Raw genomic sequence first — 20,932 nt, 5'->3', positions numbered from 1 at the left:
TGGCCAACTCTGCCTGGTTGGTAATCCTGCCCAGACACCTCATGAAGACATTGTCAGGTATTTGGTCATTAATCAAAGTGCGAGACAAACTTAAATTTTGACTTGATGATGGCATTAAAGGAAAAGTCCAGGGGTTACCAAAGTTATTACAATTTACCCTGAGGGGAGCATGGTCAGGTCCTATATCAAATTTCATAGGGCTCCAGCCCCGGCTGTTTTCTGTCTGCGTCAGTAGCACCTGCTGAGACACTGGTTGCTACGGTGACTGTGGGAGGGAAATAGGCACACACAATCTATTTTCTCCCTTGGCAGACACCAGCTTTTAAGATTAAACTTTTCATCGAAAATCAAATCACAGAGGGAAAACTACAAGTTGTATTGAAAAAGTTTCTTTACTACCGGCGTCCCAAGGTTTCAATAAAAATAATGATATCTTATAGGCCTATGTGTACCTACTGTTTGCAGTTGAGATTTTATTGGTGTTTAAAAACTCCCCTCAGCTCTGTATTTGGCAAGAACTTCAGAGCTGTTTAACATGGGCGTCTATGGGCGCTTTGGGCAGCACTCTGCACTTGGGGGGGGCGGGGGGTTCTTCAAACACCATAAAAGATATCATAATGGGACCGACACTGGGTGACAAAATTCTCAAACCATTTCCAACCGAGCTGCACGTTTTAATATATATATATATATATAGTTATGGGCTTTCTCAAAGCTGTGGGAAATCCAGATCCTAATAAGTGTTACTGAGAAGTCATGGATACACAACAAGGCCAAGTAAATGTCTTCACTCCTCTGAACTGAATATTAGGCCAACAGAAGAACATTTACTCTGATGATATTAAATTTCTTTAAGGAATAGCATCATAGAATAAACAACATGGACTGCAATATTATTATACAGTATTTTATTTGATTTGATCACTCTGTTCTCATTTCCTACTCTTTTCTTGTCTTATAGCAGATTTGTTTGCATGATGATTTTTCATTTATTCTTTTATTCATTTTTTCTATGACACATCTCAACATTAACAATGTTATCGTCTATGTTAATATTTATCTTTATTTATTTATGTCATCTTTGACTGGATATTTACTATAACGTTGAATGTGGAGAAGTGCTAGTTGTCGTTCCCTTTATGCTTCTCACCAAAACAAAAATTATATAAAGTAAATGAGTGAATAAATAAGATGTCCGATTAAGCCACCCCTATGTTATGAGCTATGTTCTGTATACTTACAGTAGGCATATAATAAAAGTTAATCATTAACGAGGGGGCGCTCTTTCCCAGATTTCCTTCCTGCCCGGGGGTTAACTGTGGCCTCTGCGTGCGTTTGTTTGTTTTTTTCCGAATGCACTTCCGGTGTTCACCGGATGTTGCTGAGGAATATTGAATCGCCTATTAAGTACAAAATCAGACCCAGCGAAATGTGTTCCTGGATGTTGGTGGAGACGTTCATGGGAAAATAGTACACTTTCCTGATATTCACTGTTAATACCAAGCGAGCCCCGGTATAGGGTAAGCATTACCCTTCCTGCGTTTATCTAGCATCTCGAATAAGGTAGCATTAACATGGCTAACTGTGTCAGCTAACGCTAGCTAATCTGGTTTCTACTTTTTGTTTTGTCCAGGCGCTTGCAGAAATTCAACTTTAAAATCAAACACTTGGTCGTTATAGGAGTGTGCACGGAATGGGTATAAAACGAATAGCCTGTTTGGAATAGGTAGCGTGTTATTTGTGCAGCATAAACGCTAGCTTCATTGACAAAAGAAACATTTTTAGTGGTGGTTGCTAATTTGGCAAAGTGGGTAACTTGTGGTTAGCTGCAAAATGGTACTTTAACATTCACCAACACAGATTTATTTTGATTCTCTTCCATATATATCGCTGTCAAAAGCACTATAGAAAATCATTTCACCTGATCTGATTGCACCATGGTCGCTGATGCAAAACTGGAAATAGTTATCAGTTGTATCAGCAAGTAAGCAGTTCATTTTTTAAAACTGATAACTGGTTTATACAAAGTACTGTACTGTTGAGGCAATGAAAGTAAAGTGAGGATGCTTTCAAAAACAATTAGATTAACAGTTATTTATCATTCAAAGTGCAGAAAACAGAAGAAAAACGGCACAAATTCTCCTCCATGCACTAGCATAGTTTTTAAGGTACTTGTCAGACAGGCTGTTACAAGCATCGTGTAGAACTTGCTTTAGTTCTTATTTGGATTTAAAATTTCTGTGTATTGTGTCTTTTCATGTAATCCCAGACTACAGTTGAACAATTTGTCGGAATATCATTGAAATCGCAGTTTGTCCAAGTGCAAATGAATAACTGAAATAATTGCACTCTGGGAAGTTGCAGCAGGCATGTTTTGACTAGGGCTGAACAATTGATTTAAATATTATGGTGCTACAGAGATGCCCCAGGCAACAAATCATATTCTCCAGATGTAAAGGAACATGCTTGTGTATTACAAGGCAACCAAAATCACATATATTTTTTTCAGTGAAAAAATGAAAAAAATGACCATTCCTACTGAAATCGTGACTCATATTACAATCGTAATATCTATCTTAATAGTGACATGATCTTTTTGCATATTGTTCAGCCCTACTACTGACATTTCATTGACTATTTCATGAAGTAACAGTTTGTTAACATGTGAATCTTTGTTGGTTGAAATTACTTGAGTGAGCAACCTATATAGGATCTTTATAACTTTCAAAAACTTATACCTTATTTGTTCCTAAGAGATTGGATCTTTTTCTATATGTCATGTCTTACAGTTGTGACCACATTGTCATACCTGCATTGACTTTCTGTGGTGGATACAATTGGTTTCTAATTCTTTGTATGTGTCTCTTGCAGTGTTCTTGGTGTGCCTTACCAAATCATAGACCATGATGGAGCGAAGAAAAGCCTTAACTATTCCATTTAGTGTTAACAAGGATAACTTGGTATGTATAACCCGTGTTTTTTTTTTTTTAAATATCCAGTGTTAATGGCATACATGTCAACTTGTAAGCTTTTAGCATGTAGCATGAATTGCTTCTCAACCTGGCAAGACGCTGTGGTGATGCTTACTTTATGCACTGATCACATACTGGTCGCAAGCTCATTGTGATCTGGGATTGCTTGGTGGCTTGACTCTGAGGTTGCTTGCTCATATATAATCTTTTTCTTGTGATTTCTATATTGCTGTTCTCTGTTAATCAGTATAAACACTCTCAGGGATAACAGTTAACACCTTAAGCTTATGCAGCTGCAATCAGCATATTTTTGCATAATCAAAGCTGCTACCTTGCTGCTACTATACTGCAGTTTCCATTATGAGATGCTACTAGGGCTTCAACTCAATCATCATCATTATCAGTTTATCTTCTAGTTAAATGGTTTGTCGTTTGGTCTACAAAATTCTAGAAAATGGTGAAACATGCCTGTTACAGTTTCTTAAAGCTTAACTTCATCTCTTGAACAGGCTTGTTTTGACAGTCTCAAATCTAAAATTTCTCATAAGGCAGAGGAAAAAAAAGAAGCAAATCCTCACAACCAAGAACCTGAAACTGGGGAATGTTTTGGTATTTTTGCCTTGAAAAATTACTTCAACCCATATATATCAATCAACAAAGTAGTTGCAGATCAATCATTTGTTTAACGACTTACCAATTAACTGACCACTGTTTCAATTCTAGCTGCTATCCATAAGCATAAAAACATACTAGATAATCTCAACATAATGGATTACAGATCAAAATTGCAAGCATTGCACATTTGCCCTGGCTGTAGTTGCACATCTGTGGAAGAATTGACAAACTCTTGGCTGTTACAGGCAATTCACGTCATACATGATATGCATGGTAACTAACCACCCTGTGAATTTTAGATGGAAAACCCACTCAAAATCCCCATGACAGGTCTTTCATCAGAATGTGGGAAGTTAGACAGACAGGTACAGCTGCATTTTAGCTCTCTGTCTGACCATATGAACAAATGTTATCATTGCTATCCATGGATTATTAGTCAGACTCACATACACTTTCCTTCCCTTTCAACAGGTTTCCTGGACTGCATTTGCAGGTTGCAAACTCAGACATCATGATTCAAAGCCTAAAAATGGATCTGTGATTGACCACAAACATGCAGCCACGGTCTCATTGGAAATGGCCAGGTTAGTGGGTGCTGACAAGAGAGTTTTGACAGATGGACTATTTTAGGCTATCGATTGCAGACTCAAATACCTCGTCATTGTTCTACCCATTAGCTGAAAATGACAAATATATTCAGTTTTTCACACTAAACTGGGCTGAGAATTCAGTCAGTTGTTTTTCCTGTGTTGTTCATTGCAGTTTCCTAAACTTTCACAAGGTGGGGTACTCACTCTGCAAATCAAGTCTTACAGAGGTGATTTACCAGTGTTCCCCATTTTCAGTGCCATAAAAGAAATTTCTGAAGCGACTGAGCATCAAATATATTGGTCATCTGTTATGTGAAAGAACAAGCAGTTTAAAGGTTTTTTTCCCCCTATGAAATAAGAACACCATGCTATGGCTTTGTCCTTTCAATACAGTGGGGACTTTGTGGTTTTACTTGTTTTGATTGGTATAATGTTAATTGGCGAGAGGTGAGGTTTGAGAAAACAATTTTTGAAACTGAAGCACCAAAGAGTTCTCGCACTGTTTTTAAGCTACACAGCATAAATAACATTGCCTTTTTTTCTCCAACATATACCACGTGTCCACAGTAGGTGCTATTTAGCTCATTAATACAACCACAGGATTTTTCCTTCTCGTAATACTGAACAAAGACGAACTGTTACTGCATTTACTTGCAGCACTTTTGTCCTCCGGTATTTGTTTTCAGAATCTTTTGTATTATTAAATTAACTAAATGTTTAATAGCAATTATCCATAATTAAAATAAAATGGAAATAAACTCCTTTCCAACAACAAACTGAACAGCATTTTACTCATGACACCGCAATATGTTTGAGATGAAGCATAACCAGAACAGAAAGTTGTATGTTTTACGTTAACATGGCATTTTGATAAGAGAGTATATTTCTCTAACTGCACAATGATTATATTATATCACATGACTGAGTATATTTGTGTGTAAAAGGTTATCTTCCTCCCAAGTTCGTTCTTTCTCTGACATGTGGCACCTCAGGATATTCTTTTTTTCAAACGGCAAACATAAAACCACCATTGCCTTAGCTTTCAACATTTTCAGGTATGTATTGTGCCTGTGTGTACAGTATTAATTTTGCCCAGTGCCCCAAGCTGCACTGTTTAAAGGGAACATTGCTTATAAGCAACATGACTCAAGGCCATGCTTATCATGACTACACACACAGCTTATCTACAAGAGCAGTCCCCTCCCTGTTAATCAGCTATAAGTCAGAATACCTTGATGGGGCACCATGTTGCAGAGGAGACGCTGATCTAGGGAGATTGTGAATAAATATTTCTGTGTTTCGTCCTGTAGGAGGAAGCCCTGTCTGGTCCTGACAGATGTCCTGAAGACAGAGCATGGCAAGACATATATTGAAAGGATAAAACAGAGTCATACCATGGGAAACGAAGGACAAATGTCAAGTACGCGGAGGGAGAGTGGTCGGTGCAGAGAGGAACCTCTGACCTGCAGAGAAAGGAGATCCAGTCAGAGGGAGGTCAACAATGATAAGAGCAAGAGTTTAACCCCTAATCACAACCAGAGGCCCAACTCTTCACCCACTCAAAGGTAGGAAGACACTGTTAAAGGAATATTTAGAAGTTTTTGGAAATAAGCTTTTTTTCCCCGAGAGCTGGATGAGAACATCAACACTACTCATATCTTTCTGTTAAATATAAGGCTACAGCCGGGAGCCATTTAACTTAACATAACAACTGGACCTAAGGTTAAACAGCTAGCCTGGTTCTGTCCGCGCAAAAACAAAATCCACCAACCAGCATCCCTAAAGCTCACTTACATGTTATATATTGTAGGTTCAATCCATACAAAAACCGAAGTGTAAAAACAAGAAGTTGTAATTCTACCATGCTGGACTTTCTTGGCTGAGAGCAATGTACTTTCCTCTCACACCCACAACACTGAACACTGCCCATTTCGGATTTAGGAAAGCTGCTCACTTAGTGAATTGTTGAAACAGTTTCTCCCACTACTGCCATTGTTTTTGTTTTAAATTGTAATTTTTGAATGGGCATGGAGCTCAGGAATTTTACAGCGTGGTGAATGGCATAAAGTGGCCGCCTGTTCTGCCCGTGGCTTCTGCACAGGACATCTTTATTCCTGCTGGCTTGCAGCGTCTCTGCAATAATAATAATCCCATAGATAGACAGCTTCAGCAGACAGAGGGAGACTAACTGCCTTAGGTACCTGACTGTGAATAATTAGTCAGAAAATGTAACCTACTTGCATGAACAGCTTGTCGGCTCATTTTGTTTAAAAAAAATGATTGTCGTTGTAGAATGTCGCTTTGTCTGACATATGATGCTGTATTGGTATTTCCTCAAGAGAGAGACTAAACTTCAATAGTCAGGAAAGTGTGGTAGGTGGTTTTTGAATAATGAACAAAAATAGCCATAAAAGCAGGAGGAGGTAGTCTTTATTAGGGTAATTTCATCTATTTGTTTTTGGTTAGTTTAAACAGAAATTAGCTTTTAATGGTGTTTGGCTCGGCCAGCTGCATCCTTGGCTCTCTGTATTTTCCAGGCTGAGGACTTGATTTTATTTGGAATAATAGAGGGATTTCACAGCTCGAGATTCTGGTTCAGATATGTGTTTCGGCATTTTTTTTAAAGCATTTTAGCTTTGCCCTGGATAGGCGGGTTTGCTAAAAATGAGAATAATGTCTGCAGCATGATCAAAGCATGGTGTTATTTTTCTCTCATGTCCTCAGGTCAAGACTCAGGAGAAGGTTACAAAATGTTGACGCCGAAGACGACAAAGACGAAAACAAAGATATCGAGGAGGTGATAATAGGGAAGGACAATGGAGCTGACTACAAATTTGCTGAAGTTGTAGGTGGGTAAACACATGAAGGATTCAGATACATGGTTATTGATGTAATGCTAATCTCCACCTCTATTGTACTTCACTGAGTTATTCTGATGGTGTTAGTTTTAGCCTTGAATCAATATTTTTTTTACTCCCTGGGAAGCATCACCTTTTCCTTTTGCCCACTCTCCTCTGACCTTGCTGAAGGGTTTCTCTTAGATGTCTTTTAATGTTCGAGTTCTCCCAGTCTGAGATGTTTATTGACACTCCTGGCCTTGCTTCCTTACTGAGTGAACAAATGCTGGACAAAACACAACAGAATTTACTCTGCTATTCCCCAACGTGTATTCACAAATTCATTTGCAAGTTCACAATTTAGCAATGTTTTTCCTATCCCTCTAGGACACACCCACGAGGATACACGTGAATACAACCAAGGGCGTGTTCTGTCCTACTAGGAGAGAAAATGTAATTTTCTCTACTAGAAAGGAGATTGACAGTAATCTTACTCAGTCACATTTCCATACTCATTTCCTAACACTCCAACACCGCACAAGTCTGAAACTAGTGCCATCTGTCCTAGCAGGACATATCTATGTTTATTTCAGGATGATAGGTTGATCACTGTTTCTCTGTCTCATATAGATTGTGGGCTGTCAGTGAGCTGGAAACCTGCTGAGGATACAGGAGGTTGTGATGAGTTCTCCCCAGCGAGCATCAAGGACAGGTGGACTGATCCAGAAAAAGAACAGCAGCACAGTTTGGTGGGTACTGTACAGAGTCAAGGCTTTAAAACTCAGAACTTACCAAGGATAACCAACTATAACCAAACCTAACTCATTCCCACAAAAGGCAGAAAATAAAAGCCCAGACTTGTGCCTTTTTCTGTAAATGCGGAAATTTTCTTGTTAGCCTCATGTTCAGAATAAGCCCTTGAATATTTTTTCCACAATAGTCACCACAGTAATCTTACTTGGCAGTAATATTTCAGTAAAACTCCAGCACTGCACAAGTCTGAAATTAGTGCCATCACCTTGATGTAAAAGTCGCGGCGTTTTCTGTTTGCATCCATGCCAAATGTATGAAAATATGGATACCCAGCGAAATGCTTTACATGCAGCTAGCGAACAAATAGTCCACACTTAACAGTTTATCATTCCATGCTCGGCGCGGAATGATAGACAGAAAAAATGTCTGTTTCAGCAGTGAAATTGGTGAGAAAATATCTTTGGGATACACTAATGACAAGTGGCGGCGATATTTATGAATGACACATTCAATGGTCAAACAAGTTTTAAAATCCATCACTGATGCAGCCTGTGAGAGAATTGAGAAGAGAGATCTCAATTCTCTCACAGGCTTCTCTCTTCCAGTATCAGTACTGTCCAACTCACAGCTGTTCTCCAGTGGTGCAACCACTCCTTCCTGCACCAAGTGGCAGATACTGTGTGAGCATGTGGTGCTGTCGAAGATGGTTGTCATGTTTGAAATTGAAATTTAGGGATCAAATTTTGAGATAAAGCAACAAAACGGCACAGTTGAAAACAATGCAACTTAACAGAAAGATTTTTATCTTATCCTATTCGACAAAACCAATACTTTAAAGCCAAAGCCATTGCTTTTACGGCAGAAGAAGCCATCAAATATCACATATTTCATGCATTAAAAGGGGTTCTTTTAATATATATATTTATTTTAAATCTTCCCATTTCTCATCTACTTGAACATAGAACATTGCACTGTATTCTGTGATGTGTCTGTATGACTTGTCTGATGATTATACAACAAAAATGATGCATTGTATTCTGTGGTGTTTCAACAGAAGAGGAAAAGAAGGGATACGGAGTCCCAGTGCAATGGAACAGGCAGCCCCAAACGGCACCGTGAGAGTGTGCTTCGCCTCACTGGGGAAGATGGAAGAGATGGAGGACCGGCCCCTGCAAGTGTTTGTCTAGAAGAAAGTCGAGAGGACGTCGATTTGGAGAGCCTGGACCGTAGCATTGTACAATTCACTGTGGGAGGAGATGATATAACAGCAATTCTGGTCCCGATCGTCAATCCAAGTATAGAGGCTGGAGACTTAATCGGCGCCCCGAGACAAAGTCTATTATCTAGCCAGGACAGCACAACCAAGAGCGGCCCCTCTGAACCAAGTGAGTACACAAACACAGGAAGACTGATGCTAGATCAGCTTCTAAACTTGGTAATTTCATTGAATCCATCTGTGAGGAAACAGTGGCTTGAGTAGCCACCAGGTAGCTTGATATCATTTAGCATTTTCTGTGCTTGAGCCTGATATCGATATATAAGCAGAACCCAAGAAAGCATCTGATTTAAAAGCTAAGTGCTCAGGTTCTGGCCAAGCTGTCTGAAAATGACTCTAGAGAACACTTTGGAGGAACAGGCATAATAAAATTATCTACTACATAATCACATATTCCTTTAGCTAAGAATATCAGGACTCCCAGCCGTTTGAATAGAGTGGTTGAGAGTAAAAAGAAATCTGACAACAGTATATTTGTATACGTGTTCATTTCTGTACATAAAGATGTATCAAACATTTCTGGTAAAGAACCTCTTAAATTTGTTTGAAATTGTGAGCAAGATACGGACTTTAAAGGTGAAAACTAGAAAAACTACATACACTCTGTATAACCCAGTACCGATGAATCTATGATTAATTGATATTAGCCATTGGGTCTGTTGGTCTGTAATTATTAGTCAAAACTGGCGGGATAAACAAACGTGGCATCAAATGAACAAGTTTTGATTTTTCTGTATGTGAGTGATTGCTGTGGGTGACATTAGTCAGGTACCACTCACCCAAACAGTGGTTAGTTACAGCCTGAGCAGGGGTGAGGCTGTTTTCTGTAACACTCTGTGCTCAGTAACATGTGAACAACTTTTTTTTTTTTTAAAACGCGTGAACATTAATTATTGACCTTGGAAACTGCAGTCTGACAAAAAAAAAAACTTAACCCAATAACAGCTTAAGAGCTTTTCTTATTTTTTTATTTTATTTTACTTTATCTTGTTATCTTGTGCTTCTCCTCAGTGGATGGACATTGCTTGGTCACCAAAGTAAATGACTTTGGTGACGTCATATCAAGTTGAACCTTTGCTAAGTTTTGCAGCTGTTTCATAAGCTAATGGTGTATGCATCTTTAGACAAAACACTACTCTCTTCTCTGTCCTATGTGACAATTACATAGTAAATTAAGCTATGTAAATATTTTCCTCCGTCATTTGAGGTGAGCATCTTTTTGAGGATCATATCTTTTTTTGTGAGTTATTGTTACTTTGTCTTGAAACTATTTTTTCGCTGCCCGTGTGGGTGTGTCCTGCATCTTATTAGCTACTGTGATTCCTCTTTTTTTAAAGCATCCACATGTGTTTTCTAGGATTACTACTTCCCTTGCTCTCTTACAAAGCCCATTACACGCAGTGTCAAATAAGGGCACGGATGTGCTTGGGACTGTGATTGTCTTTAAGCCTTATTTCCAAGTAAACGGCACACTGATGTGTTCATCTTCATGCTTGTATTTCAGTTGTGCTGTCCAGTGATGATGATGATGGTGATGATGATGATGATGATGATGAGAGCGGCGATGTTCCTGAGAACCGCAGCCCAGCGGTCCATAGAAAAGAAGACACAGTAATACAGGGCAAATCCTCACAGGAAGCTGTGGTCAAGCAGCAAGAAGCTTCTGAGGTACAGCAAATGCAGGTTGGCAGAATGTGTCCCTGTGTTATATTTGATCCGCACCTCAATACAACCGAAACATATTAAAATAATCTCAAGAATGCAGGTTTTGATTTTTATGTTGAGGTTGTAATGTGAAAGAATCTAGTTTCTTCAAAGGGTTACAGGCTCTGTGTCATTTCACATTACGCATAGGAAACAACCTTGTACAGGTTTCTAAACCGAGCTGAGTTAATGCCCAGATTAGCATGACATCACGGGGGGTGTTTTAGAGACATCATGCAGGGCATACGGTTTTACCTCACCCCAGGGGGTCCTGCTTACCACCCACTAATTGACTGAAACAAATGAGAGAATGCTTCCCTGTGTAACGGCCACTTAGTTTGTGCCTGACTCACCGAGATTAGAACAGACACGAGTCGTGTAAGAGAAGGCTCTTGGAATAAATTCAAAGGAAAATTCTGGTTATTCTCAACATATGCACCATTTTTTCTGGTTCTTGCTACCATGTTATTTTATGCCACAAACTCCAGGAGATGAATCAGAAAAGATTAATGCATGTCTCTGTGATAGTGCCCCCAAATTTCAGGCCCAGCTCACATTTTACACTCAGCTGTAGATGAAAACGCTTGTGTTTGTTGGGGGTAGGGCTGAGCAGCTGAGTGCAAAAACCTTGAGCTAACATGAACTTCAGACAAGCTTCATTATCATTCAGCTGACAGAGCAGATAGCAGAGTTACCTGTTGTAGCAAGTTTTAGTCAGACATGAAAGGTGGAGAGGGATTTTTAGCCCCCTTCTACTCTGGTACCCAGTGTGAATTAACTGCATTTTAAATAACGTATGAAGATATTATTTTTGTTGTTGTGTGAGAAGCTGTCCAGAGATGGCCAGAGAAAGAAGATAACACATGTGCTGGGCAACATTGTAAACAAGATATTAAGTCTCATTCATTAATGTTTTTTATTTTTTCTTTGAAAGGCCAGACAGAGAAATGGTTATAAGTCAGGATTTTTCTGAAATGGGATTTGTGAATAAATGTCACACAAGTTTTCTTATTTGGGCATATTTGTGTATATGCACAAGTAAAGATCAAATCTGTGTGATTTAGTATTTCACGAATGAAAGCAATCATGAGATACTGAAGTGGAAAAAAATAATCCTTACTTCAATTGTGAGACGTAATTCTTAGTCATAAGTGCAGCAGGATCTCAGAAACTACACTGATGTCCCTTTAAGTTTGCTCTCTTGCTGAGAGGATTGTCTGACTTGAAAAAGTGCTACATGAGAGTCCTCTTACTGATGATGAACCTATACTGAGGTTGGTAGTGGCAACACTGCTTTTATTTTGTCTATATGGGAAAGGTTGTTCTTGCTTAAATGTTGAAGTTTTGTCATTGTAACAAGATATTCTTCAGAGGGTTTGGTTATTATTATGAGGTGTTTTGATGACAAGACACTTTTCTTATGCATAAAAATAGCTGCATTCAGTAGTCAACAATAGTGTCATTCCTGGTACTGCCACTTGATGGCGCCAAAGTAAAGAATTTCCAAATCCTACACATAATAGCTTTACATTATTGAAATTGGAAAAAAATAACCTTCTTATCATTATTGGATTTAAGCAGATTGCATGATCGTATTGTTAGATCTGTATTATCTGTATTATTTATCATGCTGATTTACCAACAGTGTTTGCATCACAAACTGTTGTATGTGTGTGTGTGTTGCAGGTGCTGCATGTAGTTGAAGAAGAGCCTCTTGGTTCAGTGGCACTCTCTCCCACCCCCATTGTAGACTACTCCTGCATGGGCTTAGCCTTCTCTACCCTGTACTGTGGAAGTTACTGCGGGAAGGCCAATGGAGACATTATGGTAACCTGACTGAGCCACAAACATGCATTTTGCTGTTCACATCAGGTATTCAAATCATCATTCCAGGACATGAAATGCAACTAATGTTTTCCTCTCCTTTCACAGGTGGCAGACCATGAAATCATCATCCCACTGAAAGGTAAAACTTTTGAATAGTTTTTAAACACTGAAGTAGAATCGCAGTGTTTGTAGAGCGGCTGTGGTCCGCCTGTGACCTTTGGTCTGGATTGTATAAACTCTGACCCAAGAGAGACCCGTCGCATCTTATTTTGGCCATGCTGTCTGCACACCATCTTCCCCCAGCTTAGTGGTCTATTTCAGATAGTAAAGTGTCTGTTCTTGGATTAGACCCTCAAGGCCCTTGTGCACTTTCACCACCCGGTGAAATCTCCCCTTCAGGGAACTAATGTGGATATCCCATGACATTTGATTTTGACTTGAGTGTAAGAACAAATCAAGACTTAATAACCTTACATGAAAGAATGCCTGGTTACTTTAGCCTTGGTTCTAGCCTTGAGAAGTTTCTCAATTATTTACAGGATGTAGACAGTGAAGCTCTGCAATTTTTTTTGCACAGCAAAATTGTATTGAGATTTTTAGCCATGCCATCAGCGTACTGTTGATAAATCCAAATAACTGTATGTGAACGCTTAACTTTTCCTCTAGCACCTTTTTAATAGCATATTTTGATTGCAGAGATTGAATCATTATATATGGTTGTATAAGTTGATGAAATGCTTTTACTGCAATGTCAGGGGAAAATGCCAGGTGTATTCCTGTGGTGTGTGTTAAAGAAACAACAGTGTTGATACCAGCACTGCAGGCTGCTAAGCTAACCTGATATCCTTGTCCTACCCCAGACACGAGGGAACAGGTGGAGGTGATGTTAACCTTGAAGCGCAAAGAGCTGAGGAGGTACAGTGTTTGGGAGCAGCAGGAAATGGAGATGCGGGACCTTCACTTTAAGGTTGATAAGGATCCTTTCCCTGTCGCCATCCTTCTGTTATGCCTGTCAGAAACTGCTGCAGCTGCTGTACAGCGGGACCTCTGCAAACTGTGTTTCAAACAAGATGGAACCACGAACCCTGGTGAGTTTGCTGTAATGCTCCCAGTTTAAATACATGTTCAGTGCTTGGAGTCAGACTCGTATCTCTAAATGTTTTTTTTGGAGATGTGGCATTTAGGTTGCCTTCGCTCTAAATCTTATTTCTGTGATACATCTTTTGCTACACAAATTCCTGATATAATTTCCAGTATTGTTTGATATGTCACATTATTCTCAATGTAAATCTGCATGGTGCATGATACTGGTGTTGTGATGTTTTTATTTCAACAGGCAAGGCCAGTCCCTTCATCCTGCTGACTCTGAGAGATCCTCTAGAGGGAATGGAGGGGGCTTTATTGCGCTCCCTCCTCGACATTGACTGTCTCAACAGTCTGACACATGACCAGTCTGTTGTAACCCATAGTGAAGACAGATTCAATTATTGGGAAGCTATCCACACTCCTGTTCTTTCTCTGGATGATAGCATAGAGCTGATTAAAAGAACTGGACTGGACTCACACCTGCTGTCTCTGCTGGGCCTGGAGAGCACCGACCCTGACCCTGACCTTAACACTGACCAGGGCAATTCACATTCTGACACAGACGAAAGCAACACACCACACAACCAGCTGGAGGTTGAGCTGCATAAAGAGACAGTCCAGGAGCTGGAGACAGCACCAGAGCAAGACACAGGGACAAAACCCAGACCAGAGGAGGATAAGGAAGAACAAGAGCTTGAACATCCCTCTGAGGTATTTGGTCACCAACCTTTTTGGCTTTTGACCTGATAAAATGAAGCAACATATACATCAGCAGAGGATGCATCTGTTTACTGATGTATGACTAGTTTAATCAGAGTGACTTTCCTTCGTGTATTTGAATATTTCAAGTTCCAAAAAAGTAAAATTGTGCTATTTCACATGAGAAATTGGAGGACAATGTACAATTTGCTGTTATGAATTTCCTTCCACAGGAGAGAAAGAAGGAACCCACCCCTGTATACACACTGTGCCATCGTAGAACCAAAGGATCATACTTTGTGTCCCTGTGTAAACCAGACTCAGCATGGACTAAATTTAAACACCAGGGTCTGCCCCGCAGGCAAGTTACCTACATCATTTCATATGCAGCCTGGTCCAGCCGGGATTGGCATTTGACTCCCAGATGAGGATCTTTGCTGCCACTAGAGTTCACTTTTAGGACTAGGAACATAATAGATATTAGGGATTCACAGATCCAAGGCTTTTGCTCTGGATTCTGATACCTCTGTTTCATTCCTCATTTTTTCCTCCTCTGTTAAGGTTGATCCAGTTTCCTCCTCCTCCACTAAAAGGAGGAATAACTGTTACAATGGAGGACCTGCAGTGCCTTGACAGTGGGCAGTTCCTCAACGATGTTATCATCGATTTTTACCTCAAGTAAGTGACACATTTTCAAACAAAAGTCTTCAAATTTACTTTGCTTCCTCATGTGTTTGTGGAGAAGAAATCCACTTTGAAAATGATTGTGTTGAAACAGATACCTTCTCCAGAATGTGTCTGCTGCTGTGGCCGAGCGCTCCCACATCTTCAGCAGCTTCTTCTACAAGCAGCTGACGCGGAGGGACAACGCCAGCGAGGGTGGCACCAGTGACTCGTAAGTAGTGCTGGCAAAGTTTGGTATGCACTGGGTCTGCACTGGTATCTACTGCCTCCAGGAAACAGCCGCGCACTGACAAAAATTGTAGCCTTCTCCCACCTGATCGGCTTTTATATATCACCTTAACTAACTGCCAGAGACCAAAATGGAAGCATTACATCCTTAAAGAGATTATAAACTCACTTGAGGACTGTGTGACAAAGTTTAGCTTTAAGTAGTGCAGGTAGAGACAGACTGACAGATGTTTTCCCCCTCACAGCTTACTATAGCTGAATCCGCTCACTGCTGAGACCACGCAGCACTACAAACTCTGCATACTCACCTTGACCTGGTTCAACTCCGCTTCATATTTCTTAGGCGTCTTATTTCCTCTTCTGTTATAGTACAACATACAAATGAGTTGGTAAATTTATATATATATATTGTTTCTTGTCACAATAAAAAAAAAAAAAACAATTCTATGATTTCACAATTTATCACCTTAATCTTTCCTTTAACTTTACCTTTAGCTTAATATTTTGGAAGGATATTGAAGCATAAATTGTTTTACTTCTGTTCAGTGACAGTGCATCCTGTTAGCATGTCCTGTAGCTTAACAAGTGCACAACGCCAAAGACTTGAAAGACAAGTTCAATATATTCAGAGACCTTGTATATAAAGAAGCATCATAACATTCAAACTTCCTGACACTGCTGTCTACGGGTATTTGTGTGTGTATGTGTAACAACTTGTGAAACACTATAAAAACATGTTTCCCTGTCGTGTGTGTGTGTGTGTGTGTGTGTGTGTGTGTGTGTGTGTGTGTGTGTGTGTGTGTATTTGTGTGTGTGTGTGTTGTGTTGTTGGCTGATGTGTGTGTGTGTGTTGTGTGGTGCTGTGTGGTGTGTGTGTTGTGTGTGTGTGTGTGTGTGTGTGTGTGTGTGTGTGTGTAACCAGTGTCAGAGGCAAAGGCGGCACCAACGGGTGAAGACATGGACACGCCATGTGGACATCTTCCAAAAGGACTTCCTGTTTGTGCCTGTCAATCAGGAGTGAGTTAAATATATGAAAAGGTGTATTGTACAGACATTTGTTTTCGAATGTCACATTACATATCACATTGCTTTTGTCTGTTTAGGGCTCATTGGTATTTAGTTGTCATTTGCTTTCCTGGACTGAATGAGCCAAAACTTGAGGCCTGGACTGGCCTAGACTCAAAGGCAGAAAAGAGCCATGGTGGGACAGATGAGTCACAGGATCAAGATGACTCTCAAGGATCTAAAAGTCCCAATGATAACACAGAGACACCACCTACATTAAACCACAGTGACAACGTGAACACAGAGACAGGTTGGTTTGGCTGAATGATATATAAAATTACTTTCTTCTACTACTTGTGTATTTTTTAAGCATTTCTTTGATTTACACTGTGATTATAGCAGTGATGGGGAAGCTGAAGGTTTGTTGTTGTTTTTATCTTTTAGAAAAGGCTCAAGAAGAATCCACCAAAGACCCACCACCTGTTCGAGTGGTAAGAAATGATACTGTTTTGTGCTTGTTATGATTTACAGTATTTTTTCTTTTATCGCACAGGCAAATTTTTAACAATTTTGTCTTTATTTGTTCGTCCACATCTGTTCTGTGTAATTATTTCTTTGTTTGTCTTTGTTTGTAGAACTGCACAGAGAAGACCTTCCAGGAAAAGGCTGTTTGCAAGAGGTGAGTGTGTTGGTAGAGTTATGCTATTCTTCTGCAACATTGACCATCTGATCTGACCATCTGTGTCTGTTTTTCACATGACGCCCCTCAGATTATGTTTCCATAGTTATTGTTTGCAACAAATTATATATAGGTCCTTCAGTACATAGACTACAAACAAAAAGTCAGGGCAGGTCAAAGGCATGTTCAGACCTCTCTGGCTCTGTTTTCTTTTTGCAGGTCTGTAGTGTTATACACATGTTACAGCAGCATCTTTCAGTGTGGTTGGCTTACAGTTGTATGCACACTAACCTGTACATGTGGAAAAATGATCCACAATAATATAATGTGGAATCAAGCATTGAATGACAGCTGTGCTTCTTCTCTCTGCAGGCCGTGTATTCTCATCATGGATTCCCTCAAACTTTCTCTTCACGAGCGAGTCTTCAAACTCTTACGGGAGTAAGTATGACACTTTCGGTCCCTCTGTCTGTAGCTGTATTGGTGTGTTTATTTCTGTGTTTAAAACATATTTGTCTCACAGGTACTTGCAGTCGGAGTGGGAGGTCCGTCGTGGCTCATCGAGGGACTTTGGTCCTGATCAGATGAAAAGCTCACATTGCCAAGTTCCCCTTCAGGACAACAGCAGTGACTGTGGCCTTTATCTGCTGCAATATGTTGAGAGTTTTTTGAAGGTAAAGAACTTGTGTCATTTTTTATTTTTTTTATTTTTTTTTTTTTAGGGTTCACACAGTCTGATGTGTTTTAAAAAATGGCCACTGCTATATTCAATCAGCAACAGCTTTAAATTTGAACTCAGCTCAACATTCAAAGGGATTTTAAGTCATGCTCACAGTGAGAAACAACTTCTGCTTGTCCCTCTGCTCTCAGGATCCCGTGGTACACTTTGCCCTCCCCCTAAACCTACAACGATGGTTCCCGCGGCAGAAGGTGCGGAGGAAACGAGACGAAATCAGAGATCTGGTACTTAACCTTTACCGGCAACAGAATCTGGATAATAACAGATAGACACAGGAGCAGCTCTACTGCTCAGTGCGTCACATTCCTGTAGCCGATATAAATCACTGCTCATACTGAGCAATGGACATTTCAGCGTGATCTGAAAATATTTCCTTTTAGATTTTGTTGTTTTATGCATTGACTTGAACAAACCATATAAACCTTTGGCTGTCTGTGGAAGTGGATATGAAGGCATCAGTTAATTCAAACGAAACAAGTTAGCTGTCTATTGAACCAGAAATCCTTTTAATATTAATTCCATTATTTCAAGACAAGCAAATGTTTGTACACCCCAAGACTTTTTACGATTGTTTTTATGCTGCAAGACATTTTATGAAATGAATTATTTGTATTTAATTTTCTATGTAGAATTATAAGTCAAAGAAGATATTGTGTGACTGTTTAACACTTAGTTTGCGCAAGTAGTTTGTACAAGTCCATTTCAGTTTCCTTGCTGAATTTCATTTTCAAATGTTATCCCACTGAAGCCTCAGGAACTGGAATCTGCCCCAACATGAAACGGCAATTCCATCAGTTTCCCCCCGTTGGATACATGGAACAACAGAGCATCTCCTTCAGTCACTCAGTGCCTCATTTACAGGTCTGTTAGCTTCCATGTGCCAGACAGGACACCCGGCAGTGTGAACTAAGATCATTCACTCATCTTCTCTTTGCAACGAAGCCAAACTCTGTATGCCCTGCTCTGTATTTAAGCTAAACTGGGATCATATTGAGACACAGACACAGCACCTTAATTTGCAGACATAGGCAGAACTACACTAAACCAGAATATCACACTATTAGCAGCTAATCATTATTTTCATTATAAATTAATCCACCGATTATTTTCTCGATTATTCGATGCATCGCCTCCTCTACAAAATTCCATAAAACAGTGAAAAATACGAGTCACACTTCCCTAAAGCTCCAGGTGATGTCGCCTTATCACCCATTTTGTTCTTAATCTGCTCAAAATCCAAAGATATGGAAGTTGCCATCACGCAAACGGAAGAAAAGAAGATAATCTCCACCAATAACAAGTTGGAACCATGAATAGATCATAAGAATAGTTTTTATGTAGATCGACTAATTGCTTAATCAACAAATATAGACTATTCTACTAAAGTGTTTGGAAATGTTTTTGATACTAACAAGACATTGAAGTTCTTTTGTCTTTTTGTCTCTTCTGTTTGATCAAATTTGACAAGTGAATCCTTTGAAAGTTAGTGGCTGCTATTGTGTAAATGACTAAACTAATAGCTACAGTACACACTGTAGACTAAGAGGAAACATTTTGGTACACAATGTGGGAGGAGTGGTCATCCATCATGCTGTCCAAATCATAGAAGGCTGTGTGTTGTGTTCACGCAAAATACTTTATTTTCACACTGTCAGCTCTGGTTTCTTACATATGGCATATAAGTTTTCTGAATCTTCTTTTCATACGATTGCAATTTGGAAAAAGTTAAGGGGTGCACATACATTGGCATGTAACAGTTTGCTGTTTCAAGGTAAAAACTTAACTTAATTAAGACCTTTAATGACCCTAAGAGATGTTGCAGTCCATCACTATTATTGCTTAAATTCTCAACAGAGATAATAGTCTTGATAGTCGAGAGTGTTTTTCCTTTATGATGTCATCGATGACATGTTTTTTTTTTTAGACATTGTGATGGATGAATGTACAGGAGCTGATTCCAAAATATCTTTGGTTCCAATGGTGTATTAAAACTTCTAGACCAAACTACTTGTTATTTCGCTGTTATTTTTTTCTTGGTAGCTGCATTGAGCAAGCCCAGCATGTTCTGGATGAAGTGTGGACGATGTTTGGGTTTAGTCCTGACTTTTGACCTGTTTTCCCTCCTGGTTTTCACAAGATGAGGATTAGTGATTAGTAACTAAAACAGAGACCGCATGTCTGCTTTGTAAATCAGTTGATTGATTCCTTTTTATGTTTTAGAAATTTTCTTTGGCTCTTGTTCTGCAAAACCATTTCTTTGGTTCCTTTTTGTAATTCGTCATAATTCTCTTTTTGACCAGAAGAGCCAACGTTGTTCTTTGGCCATAAGGCTGAATTGGGAAATGTCTGTACATTACAATGCTTGCCAATATAATCTGTTCAGAGGGTTACATGGTCAGCTTAGGTGTATTTATTGTCTCAGTCTGTCAGATCCCTTCACAGTCTGACTCTTAGTAATCCCCCTCCCATTCTGTATGGCACTGTGCTGCAGTCATTGCATCTACATTAGCAAACCTCTGTGGGTGGTCAGCCCTGTCCACTGTCTGCACACGGTATTGCTAACACGGTCTTTGAAATGGTGATATTAGGAGCAGAGGAGTGTTTCACATTGCTTCACTGGCGTCTCATTTAGGAATGCACAGCGATTTGACTGAGTAAAGCCACTGCCATTTACACCTACTTGGCTCCCCTGTGAGCCGTCCATGATCTCAGGTTACAGGATCAAGTTCTCGTTGGAATTAGAAGACACGTATAAAAACAAGTATTTTATTTATGGGGCAGAAAGACTAAGATATAACTATTTAACTGCACGAAATGCTGGCAATATTATCTAACTTGACAACTTCACATGCTATAGTTGACTTTAAATTGTGAGTGAGACTTTTCCCCTCTAAACTCAAATGCTACCCATGACCCTTTGCTGCATGTCATCCAATCTCTCTCCCTGACTTTCCTGTCTGTCTCACTGCACTATTACAATAAAGGCAAAAATGCCCCCCAAAAAAAAAAAAATCCATTATTTCACTAAAAGCTTTGTTTTTCTTCTTTTCCCCCCATTATTCATCTCGCTAACACATTAACACACCCCCAGATTAATCTTGTGACCGTTTTCAAGGGAGCAGACCCCTAACCCTAACTGTACATAGTGAAAATGCAGAACAAGTACTTTTACTATCGATACAGAAGTATCAGATCATATTTCTGTGCTTTTACTTGAGTAAGACTTTGAATCCAGGAC

At 39.6% G+C, this 20,932-nt stretch overlaps 1 protein-coding gene across 1 annotated transcript; it reads left to right on the top strand.

Moving 5' to 3' along the window:
* Window positions 1-1,420: 1,420 nt before the first annotated feature.
* Window positions 1,421-20,570, top strand: LOC111218494. The gene is given in 23 exon segments (XM_022740825.1): window positions 1,421-1,520; window positions 2,872-2,960; window positions 3,887-3,952; window positions 4,059-4,171; window positions 5,488-5,742; window positions 6,902-7,026; window positions 7,645-7,763; window positions 8,822-9,152; window positions 10,548-10,726; window positions 12,434-12,574; window positions 12,680-12,713; window positions 13,435-13,662; window positions 13,911-14,371; window positions 14,593-14,720; window positions 14,921-15,037; window positions 15,138-15,258; window positions 16,200-16,288; window positions 16,375-16,586; window positions 16,721-16,767; window positions 16,912-16,955; window positions 17,328-17,396; window positions 17,479-17,629; window positions 17,826-20,570. Coding segments are annotated over 22 exon segments (3,225 nt in total). The 5' UTR covers window positions 1,421-1,520; window positions 2,872-2,903; the 3' UTR covers window positions 17,964-20,570.
* Window positions 20,571-20,932: the final 362 nt, after the last annotated feature.

The sequence above is a fragment of the Seriola dumerili genome, unplaced genomic scaffold (assembly GCF_002260705.1).
Source record: "Seriola dumerili isolate Sdu_G_001 unplaced genomic scaffold, Sdu_1.0 BDQW01000052.1, whole genome shotgun sequence".
Classification (NCBI taxonomy): domain Eukaryota; kingdom Metazoa; phylum Chordata; class Actinopteri; order Carangiformes; family Carangidae; genus Seriola; species Seriola dumerili.
The sequence above is the reverse complement of the archived record's forward strand: the minus strand, read 5'-3'. Positions and strand labels throughout refer to the sequence as shown.